Here is an 18936-nt window from a genome sequence, read left to right as displayed (position 1 = left end):
TATTGTTTCTAATAGCTTTTTGGTGTGGAGTCTTTAGGGTTTTCTATATATAGCATCATGTCATCTGAAAAGAGTGACAATTTAACTTCTTCATTCCCAATTTGGATGCCTTTTATTTCTTTGTCTTGCCTGATTGCTCTGGCGAGGACTTCCAATACTGTGTTGGAGAGCAGAGGTGATAGGGGACAGCCCTGTCGTGTTCCTGAACATAGAGCAAAGGGCTTCAATTTTTCACTGTTAATTATATTAGCTGAGGATTTGTCATATATGGCCTTTATTATGTTAAGGTATTTTCCTTCTATACCTATTTTATTAGGTGTTTTAATTATAAATGGATGTTGTATCTTGTCAAACGCTTTTTCTGCATCAATTGATATAATCATATAACTTTTGTCCTTTATTTTATGTGATGTATCACATTGATGGATTTGGGTGTTGAACCATCCTTGTGCCCCGGGATGAACCCCACTTGGTCGTGATGAATAATATTTTTAATGCATTGTTGTATTCGATTTGCTAGAATTTTGTTTAGGATTTTTGCATCTGTATTCATAGAGATATTGGTCTGTAATTTTCTTTTTTTTGTGTTATCCTTACCAGGCTTTGGTATCAGGGTAACGTTGGCCTCATAAAATGAGTTAGGGAGTATTGTCTCTTCTTGAATTTTTTGGAAGAGTTTGAATAGGACAGTTATTAGATCCTCTTTGAAGGTTTGGTAGAATTCACTAGTGAAGCCATCTGGTCCCAGACTTTTGCTTTTGGGAAGGTTTCGGATGACTGATTCCATGTCCTTACTGGTGATTGGTCTATTTAGATTTTCCAATGCTTCATGATTTTCAGCTTAGGAAAGCTATATGTTTCTAAGAACTTGTCCATTTCTTCTTGATTATTGAATTTGGTTGCATATAGTCCTTCATAGTATTCTTGGATGATCCTTTGTATTTCTGTGGTATCCGTGATAAGTTCCCCTCTTTCATTTCTGATTTTATTAGGGTCTTTTCTCTTTTTATCTTAGTGAGTCTAGCCAAGGATTTGTCAATTTTATTAATCTTTTCCAAGAAGCAGCTCTTTGTCACATTAACTTTTTCTATTGTCTTTGTGTTCTCTATTTCATTTAGTTCTGCTCTGATTTTTATTATTTCCTTTCTTCTGATGACCTTGGGTTTCATTTGTTCTTCTTTTGCTAGTTTTTTAAGGTGTAATGTGAGGTTATTTATCTGGGATTTTTCTTGTTTCTTGCCTGTAGTGTTATAAATTTCCATCTTAAAACTGTTTTTGCTGCATCCCCAAAATTTTGGTAGGATGTATTTTCATTCTCATTTGTTTCTATGTATCTTTTGATCTCCCCTCTTATTTCTTCTTTGACTTGGTCGTTCTTTAAAAGTATGTTGTTTAATCTCCACATATTTGTCATTTTCTGCTTTCTTTTTGCAGTTGATATCCAGTTTCAAAGCCTTGTGATCGGAGAATATGCTTGGCATGATTTCAATTTTCTTAAATTTGTTGAGGCTAGTTTTGTGTCCCAATATATGGTCTATCCTTGAGAATGTACCATGTACAGTAGAAAAAAATACATAGTCTGATGTTCTAGGATGAAGTGCTCTATAAATGTCAATTATGTCTATTTCATCTAATGTGTCATTTAGGGCTGTTATTTCTTTATTTATTTTCTGTTTGGATGATCTATCCATAGCTGTCAGTGATGTAGTTAGGTCCCATACTATAATTGTGTTTTGGTCAATTTCTCCCTTTAGTTCTGTTAGTAGTTGCTTGGTGTATTTCGGTGCTCCCTGACTGGGGCATAAATATTGATGACTGTTATGTCTTCTTGTGGTATAGTTCCCTTTATCATTATGAAATGTCCATCTTTGTCTCTTGTTACCTTTTTTATCCTGAAGTCTGTTTCATCTGATATCATTATGGCTACACCTGATTTTCTCTGGGCACCATTTGCTTGGAGTGTCAATTTCCACCCTCTCACTTTGAGTCTATGTTTGTCCTTGTAGCTGAGATGTGTCTCTTGGAGGCAGCATATAGTTGGGTTTAGTTTTTTGATCCAGTCTGCTATTCTGTGCCTTTTTATTGGTGAGTTCAGTCTGTTTACATTTACGGTGATTATTGATATGTGAAGATTTCCTATCATTCTATCTTTAGTTTTCTGGTAAGACTGTGTCTCCATTGTTTATTTGCCTTTTTGTTGTCTATTATTTCTGTGTGGTGGTATTCTATGAATTTTCCCTCTGTTTCTTCTTTTATTACATTATATATTTCAGTTCTGGACTTTTTTTGAGTGGTTACCATTAAGTTTATGTAAAAGAAAGTTTGATATTTAGAGTATTCCATTTTCTTCAGCATGCTTACTTTCTCCATTCCCATATTCCGGTTCAGGCCTTTACTCTTCTCCCTTTTATGTTTTGGTTGCCACAAATTGTCCCTATTTATGCAGGTTGAATAGCCTCCTTCAGTATTTCTTGTAGTGCAGGTCGTGTGTTAGAAAATTCCCTCAACTTCTGTATGTCTGGAAAGGTCTTTATTCCTCCTTCATGTCTAAGGATATCTTTGCTGGATATATTATTCTTAGCTCATAATGTCTCTCTTTCAACAGTTTGAATATTTGGTTCCACTCCTTCCTGGCTTGTAGAGTTTCTGCTAAAAAATCTGGTGATAATCTATTGGGCTTTCCTTTGTAGGTTACCGTCTTCTTTTTCCTGGCTGCTTGAAGATTCTTTCTTTGTCATTAATTTTTGACATCTTCAATTCAATGTGCCTTGGAGAAGGCCTGTTGTGGTTGAGGTAATTAGGTGTTCTATTTGCTTCTTGGATTCGAGGATCCAGTTCTTTCCACAAGTTTGGGAAGTTCTCATCAACTATTTGTTTGAATGTACTCTCTGTTCCCTTCTCTCTTTCTTCTCCTTCTGGTATGCCCATTCTTCTTATATTGCTCTTTCTTATGGAGTCAGAAAGTTCTTGTAGAGTTCTTTCATTTCTTTTAAGTCTTGGGTCTCTTTCTTCTTCCATCCAGATTTCCAGATTTCTATCTTCGATGTCACTGGTTCTTTCCTCCATCTGGTTCCTCCATCTGAACTCTACTACCTAAACTGGCTATTTCATTCTTCATTTCTTTTATTGAGTTCTTAATCTCCAGAAATTCTATTTGATTCTTTTTAAAAATTTCAATCTCTTTGGTAAAATGTTCATTTTGTTCTTTGATTGTGTTTCAGAGTTCATGAAACTGCCCATCTGTGTTTTCTTGCATCTGGTTGAGTTTTTTAAGAACTGCAATCTTGAATTCTATGTCATTTAAGTCACATATTTCCATGTCTTTAATTTCATTTTCTGGAGAATTTTCATTTTTTTTCTGAGCTGTCTTGTTACCTTGGTTATACATGGCAACTAATGATTTATTATTTCTCTTCCTAAACATCTACAGGAGTGGGTTTTACAACAGGTTGATAGAAAGAAGTCTTTCTTTTGTTTTCCAATAGGTGTTGGTAGAATGTTTTATTTTCTCTCTGACTGCAGCCTTTTATTCTCTCTCACACTGTAGTGTTATATTTTCTCTGCACTATTCCGGCTTCTCACACAATGGGGGGATTCCCTGGAAGGCGGGCTTCTCCTCTGTGAACTGTTGGTCTGGGTCATAGGACGCCACCTCCGTGGGGGGATGTGGAGAGCTTCTGACGTTCCAAAGGCTTCCTGCACCAGATTCACAGCCCGTGTGTTTCAGCAGTTTTGCTTACTCCTGCAGGGATCCACCCAGATAGGTGGGGACAGGGGCGGGGTGAGTTGTGAGAAGTGGCCCAGAGCAATGGCAGCGACCACCACCACAGCCGGTCCTGCTTCCACAGCTCCCATCCCCTTTGCCGGAACTAGTTGGGCTGCGAATCTGTATCTGTGGTCCACAGTTCTCAGATCGGCAAATATTCTGTTCTTTTGATCTGACACTGCTACTGTTCCGCTTCTAGCACCGGGCAGGTGGGGGTGGGGCGAGCTCTGGGAGAGTAGGGAGGGGGCGGCTAGTCTCAGTGCCTAAGGCTTCTGTTCTCTGCTCGGCAGTGAGGGCTTAAACCACCGTTTTCAGCCTTCTTCCCTCAGTCTTTTCTCCGAGGTCTCTGCCGTGAGCGTTGGCTTCAGCCGTGTTATATGATATGCTGTCTCCTCAGCCCTGTGGGCCATAAGCGGAGCCCTAGCAGTCCGAGTTCTTCCGTCTCCCGCAGCTGCAGTAGTTCTGGGAAGCAGTGAGCTCAGAGCACCGAGCTATGTCTGCATCCTGCACCTGCGTGTTCCTGTGTCTGCACTTCTCCCTTCTCTCCTCTCCTGCGTGTGCAATTTGCCCACCTTTAGGTGATTTCAGTAGTGTGCCTCTTAGTCTTGCCTGTCTGCTGTGCAGGGAGTTGTTTGTGGAGTTATAGTTGTTCAATTTGTTGTAAATTCCAGGGGAGATTTCAAGAGGCTCACCTCACGGCGCCATTTTTATGGCAACTGGGGCACAGATTTTTGACAGAGTACAGGGGGAAGAAGTGACCATCACATAAGGTTGTTAGGAAAATAATCAGCTAAAATTGTGACAAGCTTTTTAAAGTTGGCTGTGGGCTAGCACAACAGTTTAGAATAACGTGGAGCTGCAGACCAAGGGAACTTTGCACTCACTTGCAAGCTCTTTCCCACAGGCCTCCTTGCCTTGGGGGAAGGGCAGGAGACTGGAGAGAGTCTCCCTTGATGCAGGCATGGTGATCATTGGCTAATGCTGGGGACAGGATCACAGCACCACCACTTCCTCCAAATGACATGCATGGACATATAGGGAGTTTCAGCAGAGAGATGGAAACTATAAAATAATCAAATGAAAATGCTAGAAATAAAAAGGATTATATCAGAGATGAAGCATTCCTTTGATGGGCTTATCAGCAGTTTGGACACAGCTGGGGAAAGAGTCAGTGAACTTGAAGGTAGAAATTATCCAAACTGAAACACAAAGATAGAAAAGAGTGAAAAAAAATAGAAGGGAGTATCAAATAGCTTTGAGACCATGTAAAGTGATCTACTGTATGTGCAATGGAGTCTCAGAATGAGAAAAGAGGAGACGGGAGAAGAACTATTTGAAGAAATAATGGCCAAAACTTCTGAAATTAATGAATGACAACAAACCAAAGATCCAAGAAGCTCAGAGAACCCAAGCAGGATAAACACACACACACACACACACACACACACACACACACACACACACACCCTAGGCACACTATGATTGAAGTGCTTAATATAAAGAAAAAATATGAGACAATCTTGGGAGCAGGGACAAAAGAAACATTACATACAGAGGAACAAAGGTGAGAATAAAGCAGACTTGGTCAGAAACTATGCAGGTGGAGAATGGAATGTCATATTAGAAGTGCTGAAAGCAAAGAGAAAAAAGTGAACAAGAATGTGAATATATCTTTCAAGCATGAAGGCAAAATCCTATTTTTAAAAAATAAACAAAAATTGAAAAGATTTTTTTACTAGACTTATATAATATGAAATGGTAAGGGAAGTTCTTTAGGGGATGTAATGTGATACCAGATGGAAATTTAATTTATGTGAAGAAATGAACAGCACCAGAAGTGGTAAAAATTAGGGTAAATTTAAATGAAATAAGATTCTACACAAATTCTTCCAGAAAATAGAGGAGGAAGTAAGAACTTTACAAGTCATTCAATGAGGCCAAGATTACGCCCAAATGAGACATAGACATTACAAAAGCAAACAAACAAAAAATTAGATGCATATGTCTCATGAGCTTAGATGCAAACATCTTCTGAAAAGTAGAAAATTAAATCCAGCAGTATATAAAAAGGGTAATACATCATGACCAATTGGAGTTTATCCCAGGAATTCAAGGTTAGTTCAAAATTCAAAAACTAATCAATGTAAGTCATATCAACAAACTTAAAAAACAAACCACCATCTGGTTATCTCAGTAGATTTAGGAAAAGCATTTGACAAAATGCAACAGTTGTTCCTGAGAAATTAAAAAACACCAAAAAACTAAACTAGGGATAGTCAGGAGCTTCTTCAGAAAAACCTACAGGTAACATACTTACAGGTGAAAAACTGAGTGCTGTCCCCTAAGATCAGGAACAAGTCAAGAGTGTCCACTCTTACCACATTTGTTCAACACTACTGGACGTTCTATCAAGGGCAGTAAGGCAACAAAAAGAAATGAAAGGTATCCACATTGCAGAGAAAGAAGAAAAATGGGATAAATTTGACCTCATGAAAATTTAAAACTTCTACCCTGTTTCCCCAAAAATAAGACCTAGCCAGACAATCAGCTCTAATGTGTCTTTTGGAGCAAAAATTAATATAGTAAAATAAGACCTGATCTTATCATAAAATAAGACCGGGTCTTATATAATATAATATAATATAATATAATATAATATAGTATAGTATAGTATAGTATAGTATAGTATAGTATAGTATAGTATAGTATAGTATAATGCAATGCAATGCAATGCAATGCAATGCAATATAATATATAATGTAATATCAGGTCTTATTTTTGGGGAAACATGGAAAATGGAGAGAAGATTAGGCAGAAGACCTAATCAGAAGACACTGTTAAGAGAATGAAAAGACAAGTCACAGAATGGGAGGAAATGTTTGTAAATCATATGTCTGCTAAAGGACATGTATTCAGAATACATAAAGAACTCTCAAAACTCAATAATAAGAAAATAGATTTACGTTAGTATAGCATAGAGGATATAGTCAATAATATTGTAATAGCTATCTGCGGTGTCAGATGGGTACTAGACTTACTGGGAGGATCACCTCATAAGTTATCACCTCATAAGTGGTTAAGTCTAACCACTATGCTATACACCTGAAAGTAATATAATATTTATTGTCAACTGTAATTTAAAAATAAATAAATTTAATAAAAAACAGAAAAAACCCAATTTTTAAAAACAGGCAAAAATTTGGATACTTCACCAAAGATAACTTGTGGATGACCAATAAACATAAAAGATATTCAGCATGCTTAGTCATTAGATAAATGCAAACAAAGCTATACACCTATGAGACTATCTGTACTAAAAAAAAAAAAAAAATGACCATTACCTTTTCAGACATTTTTCAGTTTACTTCTGCCTAATTTTCTCTCTATTCTCTTTCTAGGGCTCCAATTTCACATACAGTAGACCTTTTCACGATATCTTCTCTCTTTTATCATCTTTTCCATCTTTTTTCCTTTGTAATTCATTCTGATTATTGATTTTGATTATATTTTTGTTGTCTAGAATTTCTGTTTAGCTCTTTAAAAAATCTGCCACATCCTTTTTTTTATATCTTAGAATTTTCTGTTGAAATATTTAATTGTATCTTTTATCCTCTTGAACCAGGTACCAGATAACACCAATACCTAGAGCTCCTTTGAGTGTATTTCTGTTTTCTGTTGCTTCTGTTGGTTCTTATTCATATTATTTTATCTCTTCATGTGCCTGGATATTATTGATTCTATGTTTCATCTTATATTTGATAAATTATTTGTAGAAACAGTTTGAGGCCCAAGGTGATATCTGCCTCTAGAAAGGAATATGTTTTCTTCTGGTAGCCACTTAACTGCACTAGCAATAAAGTTTCATTTAATCCAGTTTTAGATATTGGATGATTTGAAGCTGGGCCGCTCTCCCTGCAAAGGTCAGTCTGCTTCAAGATTGCCCTTATCTGGCCTGTGCAAGGCTATCAAAAAAGTCACTTAAGCTCTTGACCTCTCTAGAGACTTTTCTAGAATCAGCTAATGGTCCCAGTGTAAAAACAGGCCCCAAATTACATGCTCACCTTTCTGGAATTCCATTATCTGTTAGGTCTTGGATGGGTAATTTTTCTAGAAATGGGTAATCTAGCATTGGTAATTTTTTGGTTTGGATGGGTAATCTTGTTTGTTTCCATATACCTTTATGTAGATGATTTTTATATTTTTTTCTAGCTTTTTAAATTTTCCCCATCAGGAGAACTGATTAGAATTACCTAGTTTGCCATACTGAAAGAGGATGTTCCCTTTCCTTTTTATTTTTCCTTTCTTGATTTAATATCAGAACAATATTAACCCAAAATGTTTCTGTCGTGCACCTACATACACCCCTTCACCACACTCTGTCATTACCCTTACTGCACACAGACTGATTGATTGTTTTCTAATGATGTGTTAGGAATAGTCCAGAACTTAAAATGAAATACTCTGCCAAAACACTCAGGATGGATCTCTTTATTTAAACTTTGAGTTCAACACCTTTGTTTTGTTGGAGTAAAATTTTGTTTACAGTAGCATATCTCCACTTTCCGCCTATGTTTTGTCTGTAGGCAGTCTCATCCACACCCAAGCCTTAAAATACCATCCATATCAGTTCTATTCCATATACATTCTCACTTATAGCAGACCTTTTCAGGGTATCAGATCTACAAATACAGTTCCCTGTTTTTGGTCTCTATTTGGATGCCTCAAAAGCACGTCAAAGTTAACAAGTCCAGAACTGAGCTTCTCGTATTTTCCTTGGACACCTCGGCTTCCTCCGGTGTCCCCTATCCTAATGGGTAACGTTGTTACCCATATGGTTTTCAAGCCAGGATTTGGGGAGCCATCCTTGATACCATCTGTTCTTTTATTGCTTGCTTATACAATCCTGCTTGTTTTATTTCTTAAATATTTCTTGAATCCACCCACCTCTGTCCCACCACACTGCCTGCACCCTAGTCCAAGCTACTCTGAGGGTTTGCCGAGACGAGTGTGATAGCTTCCTGAGTGAGCTCCCCTGCTGCCTCCCTCCATCGCACCCTGCCTCACCGCCTTCTGGTTCATTTTCCTCTTGATGATCGGCATGATACTTCAAAGCATTTAGGACTGCAGTCTGTACATTCTCTTGCTTCATGCATCTAAGGCCCTTCATAATGTGGGCTCTGTCTGTTTCATTAGCCTCGGCTCCAGGCACACTGACCTCCTTTCAGTTCCTGAATCTGCCATACTCCTTCTTACTTCTCAGTGCAAATTCTTTTTTTCTTAAATCTTCTTGCTTTCCTGCCTCTTTATTCCAACCTTTGTCCAGTTATTTCTTTGTATTCACATGGGCTCATTGTTCCTTGTCGGTGACCCTCTCCTCAGAAGAGATCAGGCCACCCATTAGATGTTCTTATGCCACCTTGTACTTCTCATCCTGGTCTCTATTCACGGTTTTAATTACAGTATTAACAGGTACATTGCCAGTCCTGCTCATTGTTCAGTCTCCATCACCTAGTCTTGAATGTAACTGAGTAAATATTTGGTGACTGCTTGAGTGTATATAAGCAACAGGGGCCCCTCAACGGTAGGGAACCGTGTCTTTGATTTTTCTCCAGTTTCCCAGGATGCTTGGTATGATGCTGGTCCTTAATAAATAACTGTTAATGAAATTATATTATCAGAATTAGATTTTCATTGGGTTACTTTAGAGAGACTTTAGGATAGAAGGGAAAAGCAGTAACTGACTAGAAAGAAAGCCTTATTTCCACTTGCTTATAGAAATTTGCCATACTTTCCAGTGTTGCTTCCCCCCAGAAAACAGTTTATAATTTTTTCAAAAAATATTTAATTAAATATGGCTACAATGGATCATTTGAAATAATTACCGAGAGCCATTATGTCCAGTAAATAGATGTTTTGTTTGATAAGCACATCTTTCCTTTTTAACATTTAAATTGCTTATTTATATTTTAAGCCTAAATCATGAAATGACATGATTCTAATGTATTATATGTAAAAATGACTTAGCAGAGTAGTGCAGCTAAAACTTCAATTTCATAACCATTGTCTTGAAATGTGTTTGTTTTGCTGTCATGATTTTGCATGGCAGGATCCTTCATTGTACATTTACATTTACAGTGGTCAGATGCTAGTTGTTACTAAGGGATTGGTATTGCCTTAATGGAAAGAGATCTTTGGGATATTTTTATGTGTACCTCCTCATGAACCTTGCTAATCACTGAAATACAGATTTAAAGAAGGGTAAAGCACATCTCTTTTGTTCCTGTTTATTGTCTCCGCTATATTTTCCCTCTCAGAGTTTGATTTTCAGCGCTCTCAACCCGTTCCCCACCCTTTATTGTAGTGGGGAATGTGGCAATCAGTGACAGGGAAAAGAATGGGGTGTCCTAGTTAATTGTTGAGGATATCGTAGAGCTGGCATGTTCCAATTACTCATATTTAACTCAGTTTTAAAGTCTTTTATAAATATTATCATTTTATAGTGAAAAGAGCTGTTCACTGTTACTGTTAGTTGCTAAAAATCTACAAAACTCCAGGTATTTTATGTCCTAGATCTTCAATATTTAAGTCCCTATTAATTTCAAAATATCAGTGATGTTATCTCTAAAAATATACAGAGATACTTCATAAATTTAGGGCTTCCTTTACCTTTAACCAGCACCATTTATGGTAAATGTGTTTACCAGTTTTATTCAGTAAATTTGGTTTCCAAATGTCTGAATCCAAAGTATTTGCTCTTTTGGAATAAGCCAGTGATTTATTTAATGCTTCTCTATATCGTGTATTGCAAAGAGAAATCTCTTCTGGACGCATATAATGTGGGTTTATTGGAGACAGGGCAGTTTCCCTCACTGCAAGGACTGTATTCCATCGTTTCACAAAATGCTTTCTTGCACCATTTATGTTAACTACAGAATGAATTTAAACACAGAAGTGTCTAGTACATTTTCCTTCCTTGAATGGGAATAGGTTTTTAAATTTGGAATTGTACCATTAACTCATTTATCAAATGTCTCATTACATTTTTGAGGAATTCAGGTTGGAATGCCAGCCATACAATAGTGTGTAAGAGGAAGGGTAACTGGCATTGAGGCATGCACTTAAGCAATAGAGGAATTTACTTTTCAGTGTCTTCCAAGGTCCATGAGGATGCACACTTATTTACCCAGAGAGTATGGATCTCACTATGTTTGTCCAGAAGGTGTGACTCTGTGGACGAGAATACTTAATGGTAAGTATCAGACTCTTATTGTGTTATGTTTCAGAAAAATATGTTTAGAAATCAGTTGAGTTTTAGCAGTGACAAAATCTTAGTCTGTGCTGGTTTCTTAACAGTGGACAGTCCCAGATGTTGAAATCAGCACAAGAGAAAAACCCAAATCCCGATAAGACTTGAGGATTTTTCGAAAATTAAATGCAAAATGGTTGGGGCAAATGCTGCGGGAATCAAGACTAAGTAATACAGTAAGAAGATATGACGTTGGAGAGCTTCTCAAGTCCTTCTTTGCATAAAGTTTGCATATGTACAAAACCCAGGACTGTAATGACTTTTTAAGAGGGGGCAGAATTACATCTCTTGGAACTTAAAACAGCAAACTCATGTGAACCCGGAATGTACGTTGTGGCCCTCACAATTTATTTTACTATTTCTTCACAAAGTACTTTCTGTTTCTAAATAAAAGCTGTGCTTCCGAAACCTGTAAGTGATGTATACTGGCCACATCAAATCTTTTAAAAGCATTTTCCAAATCCAGAATTGTTCATGTGGAACAAATGTTTGCTTTGGAAACAGTAAAACAAGGGGATATGGATGGGCTGATTTCAGAGACCAATTGCTGCTTCTGCTTTACGTTTTATCATGTCTTCTCTTTTTCTGTCAGCCAAGAACTCTTAAGATACATAATTGACTATTGGTTGAAAAAAATTGTAATGTGTATGCGTGGGATAGAAAAGTTTAAAACAAAACAAACATAGTGTTTCTGGGCAGTAACCATCCCACGTAAGCATATGCCACAGTAAGCCACTGCCGTATCTCCCACCCTTCCACACAAAGGCTTAGGATGGAGTCATGTCTTAATAAATGATAAATGGACATGTGGAAATGTGAGAAAGAATTCATTGCTTAAATTTGATATCAGGTAGACAAGGGTTCTGCCTTAGAGTTGTCAGTTACTAGCTCATGGGCCTTTGGCAGAATATTTGAGGGCTCTGTTTCTTCTGCTGTAGAATGACATGTGTTACCCCTTAGCTCAATGGCTGGCAGCCCCCATGCTGAATCCAGGAGTCTGGGTACATGGTCTAAATCATGGTTAGAAGATGGCAGGAACATCTCCTTATTGCTATGATAGAAAGAGGATTGAGAATGCATTTCTATGTGATCCATTTTTGCTTTGCCTTGTGTCTAATTCTACCAAACCCTAATCTTTAGGACTCACCTGAAAATCTCTTGAAGCCACCTTTCAGGAGATGTGGAAAATGTGTATGAAGTGAGAAAATACCAAGAGCAGAAAGTTTAGGAGAAAGGGTGAGAGATATTCAGTCATCCAGCCATTGTACTGAATGCCTGCTGTGTGCTAGGAGTAGGGGATATAGTAGAGAACAAAACAGACAAAAAGTCTTGCAATCGTGAAGCTTATGTTCTAGATGTGGGAAATAGACCATAAACAAATGAACGTATTGGACGATGGAGGTAATGAGCCTGTAAAGTGGGTGGTGAGAGCTGGGGCAAGGGAGGGGCTTTCAGTCTACATTAGGGTTCTAGGGAGGGTTCATTGAAAATGTGGTATTTGAACAGAAGCTTGAAAGAATCGGGGAGCCAATCATGTGGAAATCTGGGAAAAGGGGGAATTGGGAACAGGTCTTGTAAGTCATTGAAATGAGTTTGACTTTTCCTTTGAGTAGGATATGAAGCCTTTGGAGAGTCTGGAGCAGAGGAATGACATGATCTGACTTGTAAAAACCTCTGGCTGTTGTATGGAGGGGCAGTGATGGAATCAGGGACTAGTTAACAGGTGATTGGAATAATTCAGGCAGGAAATGACGGTGGCGTGGACCAGGGTGGTAGTGATGGAGGCAGGAGTTAAGGATGGCCTCAGAGTTTTGGGGTGACAGCTGGAAGAGCAGAGTTATCATTTACTGTTTCCTGAGATGAAAAGTGGAGGAGGAACAGGTTTGAGGAAGAGATCATTTCAGGTGTGGACAAGATGAGATTCCTACTAGATAGCCCCGTGTAGAGAGGAGACAGTTGGATGTACAGTGGTCATTAACGCTCAATTTGTACAAGTTGGTAAGTCGTACGTTCTGTTTAAATGATTTAAATTTCTAGGAAGACAGTATTATTATTCGCATTACATATATTAGGAAATGATGTAGAAAAGATTAATTTTCTTAAAATCACAGCTATGAAACTTTGTTTCATGGCTGTAAGTTCCACATTGTTCTATTAACCTTCTGTGTTACTTACAAAATAGGCATTCAAGGGAAAATTTCCTAATTGCCATAAATGATTAAATGAAGTAATACTTATAGTACCTTTACGTCATACACACACTCTCTCTTCTAGTATAGGTGATATTTTTGATGAGCTTTATATGAAAAGGTTTGTTTTTTTTTGACTTTTCAGTGTGTTGAAAACTAATATTCTTGTGTAGGCTTTAACTTTGAATATACATTTCAAAATTTTAAAAAATGGTGAATGGAGATGGCTATGAAAATAAATTCGTTTTAAAAAACATATTGTATTTAAAAATTCCTTCTTTTAAAAGCAGTTTACTTCCTGGTAATTTATGTTCTTATTAGTTGTTTAAAGGGGAAAATTCATTTGCCCAATCTTCAGGGTATTTCTTTTTTATAGTAAAATTTCATAATGTTTATTTTTTGAAGTAGAAATACAAATAATGAAAACACATGTGATTATCTGAGCTTTGATGTTGTTATACTAGGTATGATGGCAAACTGTATGATACAAATTGCAAGATAGAAGTTGAAATCTATCAAAAATGCCTATTCTATTTAAAAGTTTATATACTTTTATAATTTTCATTCAGTAAACCAATGGAACATTATTTCATTTCATAAATTCCTAAGACGTTTAAACTTTATGTGGTGTAATGACTTATGTGGTCAGGGACAGATTAATATACTTTTCTTAACTAAAGTAGTAAGAGGAATTACATATTCTTAAAAGTTATACATAGTTATTTGTGGAATATGACTATGGTTGGTTTCTATGACCTTGGAGTTTTAAAAATTATAGCTTCTGATCTCTCATCTATGTAATAGCAAACTCTTCTGATTATACAGGAAGTCCTGCATGTTGCAGGAGTGGAAATGCAGTTAACGGCCGCGGTGTCATTTTTGACCATTCTACAGGAAGATTCAGTGTCAATTCATACTTACGCCCACTCCTTCCTCCAAGTCATTCTACTACATCTGGAACACAGGGATGCAGGTCAGCAGCCTGGAATGCTTAATTATATCCTTATTTATTGTTTATTGCATGTGGCCAGGATGTTCTTTGGATCTTGTTAGCCTGGTGAGGATAACTGAATGAGGCCACGCTGCCCAAGCGTTGATCATTAGTGTGACTGAAAATAGCCGTGGTTATCTCCTTTCAAAATCCGCAAACTTCAGGATCCTTGAAAGCTGAAGACCCATTAGTTCATCTTATGATTTATACTTTCTTCTTAGATATATATTTTGTTTTGCAACATTTGTGTTTATATTATTGTGTGGCAAAAAATGCACAATTTGGGTTAAAGATATCCCCCCGCCCCGATATTATTTTTAAAGATACATGTTTTCCAGATGTTGGCTAAGATAAAAAATAGAGAAACTTCTTAAACTAGTAATGAAAGTAATGATTCTGTTTTATCATTAAATACCATCATACCTATTAATGGCTGAGTTGAAACTGAATTTGTGAGACATTTCATTTGGCATGTTTTATCTGTGTCAATCAGGGGTCAGCAATGCGTGGCTGGAAACTCTTCTGTTTGTGATAGAAGTGTTGCCCAAAGAAACCCTAAGACATGAGGTAATACTTTCTTTTTTTTTTAATTAATCTGTAATGTATCATTGTGTATTCACCACCCAGAGTCGTTTTTTTTTGTTTGTTTTTTTTTTGTAAATACTAATAAGTAAGTCACTCTAAGGCTTTGTTTTTTTGGTTTTTGTTTTTGATAAAAATTGTATTTTAAAAAAGAATAAAGTTATTTCCCCTCTGAAAGCAATACAGGTTCATTATAGAAAATTTGAGTTATACAGAAAATAGTAAGAAGGAAAATCATGGTTCTTTGCTTAGCCACTTTTAACATTCTGATATATTTTCATTTCAGATTTTTCCCTATGTGTGGTTGTTGTTGGCCATATTAATCATCATATTGAATGTATATGTGGTTGTTTTACACTTAGCATTATTTTCCTGTTATTTTAAACTCATTTGGTAGTAGCTACAAAATACTTTACTTATTAGACTTTTAAGCCTGTTTTCAGTATTTTATTAAAAATAAGATATTAATGAACATCTCTGTAGAGCTTTCCCTGTTTTTCACATAATTTCCTTAATTATGGCTTCCAAAAAAGTGAAATTACTGGGTCAGAGGGCATTAATATCCTTCAGGGTGTTGACTAGCAATATGAAAATGCCTGTTTCCTTGGACTTTTATCAGCAATAGTGTTCCAATTTAATTCGATGGGCCAAAAATGGAATTACATTTTAACTGGAATTTTTAAAATTATGCTGTGAATATTATCTCATGTACTACATTTGTATCTGTTTTATTTATTATTTTGGAATTGTCTGATTATGTCCTTTGATCACTATATGTGCTATTTATCTATCAGGGTTGCCAGTCCTAGGTTATATTTGTTGCAAATATTATTACCAATTTGTTGTGTGCTTTTTAATTTCCAGCATTGTTCAACATACCCTTCTCGGAAACTTCTAGTAAATTATGATTAGAGAATAGGAAAATTAGAAAGGAAATTTATTCTCTAATGAAATGATTTTTCATCCTGTGAGCATGATCCCGATATATATTTCTTTTCAAATATGTCCTGGTTGAAAAAAAACAGTTATCTATCAGTATCCTCTGTGGAGTTCGTGAAGTGTCTTCGTCCTTTCTTTGCCCTCAGTTTATGGTCCTATCTCAATCCAAAACACTTGCTTGAAAAATGGGAAGATTTACCCAGTTTTAAGGATGTTTGTATATTTGATGCCAAACATCTAGATGGTTACATATATTTAAGTGTTGAACGTAATGTTGACCTGTGTTATTTATATTTTTTGAAGAGGAATATATAGTAGAATACAGTTTTTACTCTAGAATACCATGTGTTATTTAACATGTGATTTTTAAAGATTTTACATATGCATTTTATTTTATTTCAAATATTTTACTTGTAAATTATATTTATCATTTACAAGCAAAGTGATCATTATGCATTCAGGAATTCTATTTATTTTGTTGAGAGGAGGAAAACCCATTGACCCTTTTATTAGATTCATAGAATTTTAGAACTCGGGGGGATCTTACTATGACATCTTGTAATTTCCATTTTAAGTAGATGAGAAATCTTGGGATGAGAAATAGCAAGATGACCTGGGCGAATTAAAGAGCTGGGACCAGACTCAGGATCTGATCCTCATAGTTCTTTACAGTCTATCATGCTGTTGAGTTTTTGAGTGCCCAGTATGTACTTAATACAGTATTAGGCTTGGGTTATTGTATTCAAATGACAGAATTGCTTAATAGAATCTATTTGAAGCTGTAATCTCTAATGTTTTGCATCCCTTTCGGATAAATATAAAAATCTATATGGAATAAAAATAAATTTCAGGGGAGCTGGTAATTAATTTGCTTTTTTCTTTTGAAAATGTGTATTTCACAATTAAACTTTATGTGTGTACAGATCATTCCAGACTTCGCCATAAGCTTTAATTCAATCTTTTTTGTTCCTGATGGTTTTTAATTTTGTAATTTATTACCATATATATAGATAATAGCCAAAAAAATGTATATACATTTTAAGAAAGGAAAAAACTGTCTTAAAATTATAATACTCAATATATACTGGTAACAAAAGATGAATACAAGTCACGTTTGACTTCTGCAATTACAAGAGGTGCTCAAAGTGGTTACCTTTAGTGTAATTTTAATACAGTTTTTTCCTTTCTTAAAATGTGTATACTTTTTTTGGCACCCTCTGTGTGTGTGTGTGTGTGTGTGTGTGTGTGTGTGTGTGTGTGTACAGTAACCTAGAACACAAGCAAAGTGATCAAGTTTATGAGCAACTGTGCACCTCAAACTCTTACTCAGATTCTTTAAAACCATTTAGAACATTAAAATATTCTTTGAACAATATAGCTGACATTAGTGTCAAGAATATATAAAATTTTGTGAATTTGTTCTTTAAATCTTTCTCTTTAGATTTTGAACCCACTTGTTTCCAAGGCACAGCTTTCCCAAACAGTCCAGTCTCGTTTAGTTAGTTGTAAAATTTTAGGAAAATTGACCAACAAATTTGATGCCCATATGTGAGTATTTGGATTAACTTTTGTCTATTTTATTAAATTAAATTGATTTAAAAATGTATAATAACTGCGTGACTAACAGTTATATTAGATTTGTATTATTCCATACTGCATACAAATTTAGCTGTTTTAACTTTATAGAATCCTTAGAAGTCTGCTTATTCCGATGCATTTCTTCTTGATCTCATGGCTTTTCAAAATCAATAAGGTTAACTTTTCTTCCGTTTCCTATCTTAATCTCCCTGTCACATACCTAGTATAGTTTTGAGGATAAAATGGCATAGACTTCAAAAGTTGTGAAAATGACATAAAATTAGTTTTTCTGCTTTCTTCCATTATTGCTATGAATTCATTATTTTGAGTAACGCATTTTATTTTGAGATGAGAATGTTTATAATTTGTATGCTACTCTCTGCCCAGATGATAAATCCCAAAGGGAGAAATGAAATGGTGTGTAATTATGACAAGACTAAAATATAAAGTGGAAGAGTATTTTTGGTTGATGGTTGCTAGAATCAGATATTCCACTTGCCTACAGCTTTTTGTCTTAGCTAAGATGTTTAACTGCCAATCTAAAATTAACCATTACTTTAAAAAGACTCAGTCACATACATCATTTACAAGTAGTTGATGGTAACATCCAAATGTAATTACATTGTGTAAAAATACATTGTAAATTATAAAGCTTTATATTAAAGTATTAATATATTTATTACTAAGCTAACATTTTAAGGATAATTGTTTGAAAATATTAATTATTCTATTAATTATTATAAAACATTCATGTATTTGTGTGTTTCTTTCCTCCCCCTATAAGCATTAAAAGAGACATACTTCCCTTAGTCAAGTCGCTCTGTCAAGACGTAGAATATGAAGTTCGGTCTTGTATGTGTCGGCAATTAGCAAATATAGCTCAGGGCATCGGGTAAGTATATGTTCAATTTCTATGTCGTATTCTCATTTCTGGATTGCAAACAGGCCTATCCTCTTCCTGTATTCCATGAAAACATGCCATTGAAAGGCTAAACTTTATATGATCTTAACAATGATCATAATAAGTACCTCCTAATGTGCCTGGATTAAGAGATACAAGTGGAGATGCTTCACACGGTGGTAGGCATTCAATTCATGTTCACTTCTTTTCTTCTCACCTTAAGTTACTCAGCTGTCATTCCAAATGCCTAGATCCAGGAAAGGAAAATGTCACGATATAAAATGTGTGCACTTGTACTTACTAGGAATCGATTCCCTAATTTTGATATCAGAACCAACTTTTTGTGATAGGTCTTCTACGTCTAAGCTGACTTGGGTTGTTGTGGGCCGTAATTCAGCTGTACTCAGATCTGTGTTCCTTCGTCAGGATCAGAACCTATTGGGAGAGTGTGCTGTTGTCTTTTTGTAGTCTACTTTTTTGTCACCTGATATTTGCCACTGTTAAAAATGGGCAGGTCATTGTGTGTTCACATCAGTGTTCTGAAAATTAATTCAGGATTATCATTTAAGGATTAATTTACAAAAGGAAAAGTAGAAAGAATCCACCTAGCTTATGTAAAGTGCTTAGGATAGTACCTGGCACATAGCAAATATTAGCTAAGTGTCTACTTCTATTATAATTTCA

At 35.8% G+C, this 18936-nt stretch overlaps 1 protein-coding gene across 6 annotated transcripts in view; it reads left to right on the top strand.

The window, feature by feature from the left end:
* PPP4R4 (protein phosphatase 4 regulatory subunit 4) overlaps positions 1-18936 on the top strand; it is a 100867-nt gene that overhangs the window by 44661 nt on the left and 37270 nt on the right. For 5 of the 6 annotated variants that reach the window (XM_074326992.1, XM_074326994.1, XM_074326993.1 and 2 more), the window contains 4 exons: positions 14087-14234; positions 14746-14819; positions 17215-17321; positions 18136-18243. In XM_074326992.1, coding sequence (XP_074183093.1) covers positions 14087-14234; positions 14746-14819; positions 17215-17321; positions 18136-18243 — 437 coding nt within the window. Of the gene's footprint in view, positions 1-10912; positions 11016-14086; positions 14235-14745; positions 14820-17214; positions 17322-18135; positions 18244-18936 lie in introns of all 6 variants that reach the window. The other variant, XM_019745808.2, reaches the window with a different exon arrangement.

The sequence above is a fragment of the Rhinolophus sinicus genome, linkage group LG03 (assembly GCF_036562045.2).
Source record: "Rhinolophus sinicus isolate RSC01 linkage group LG03, ASM3656204v1, whole genome shotgun sequence".
Taxonomy (NCBI): domain Eukaryota; kingdom Metazoa; phylum Chordata; class Mammalia; order Chiroptera; family Rhinolophidae; genus Rhinolophus; species Rhinolophus sinicus.
This window is presented reverse-complemented; position numbering and strand designations above follow the sequence as displayed.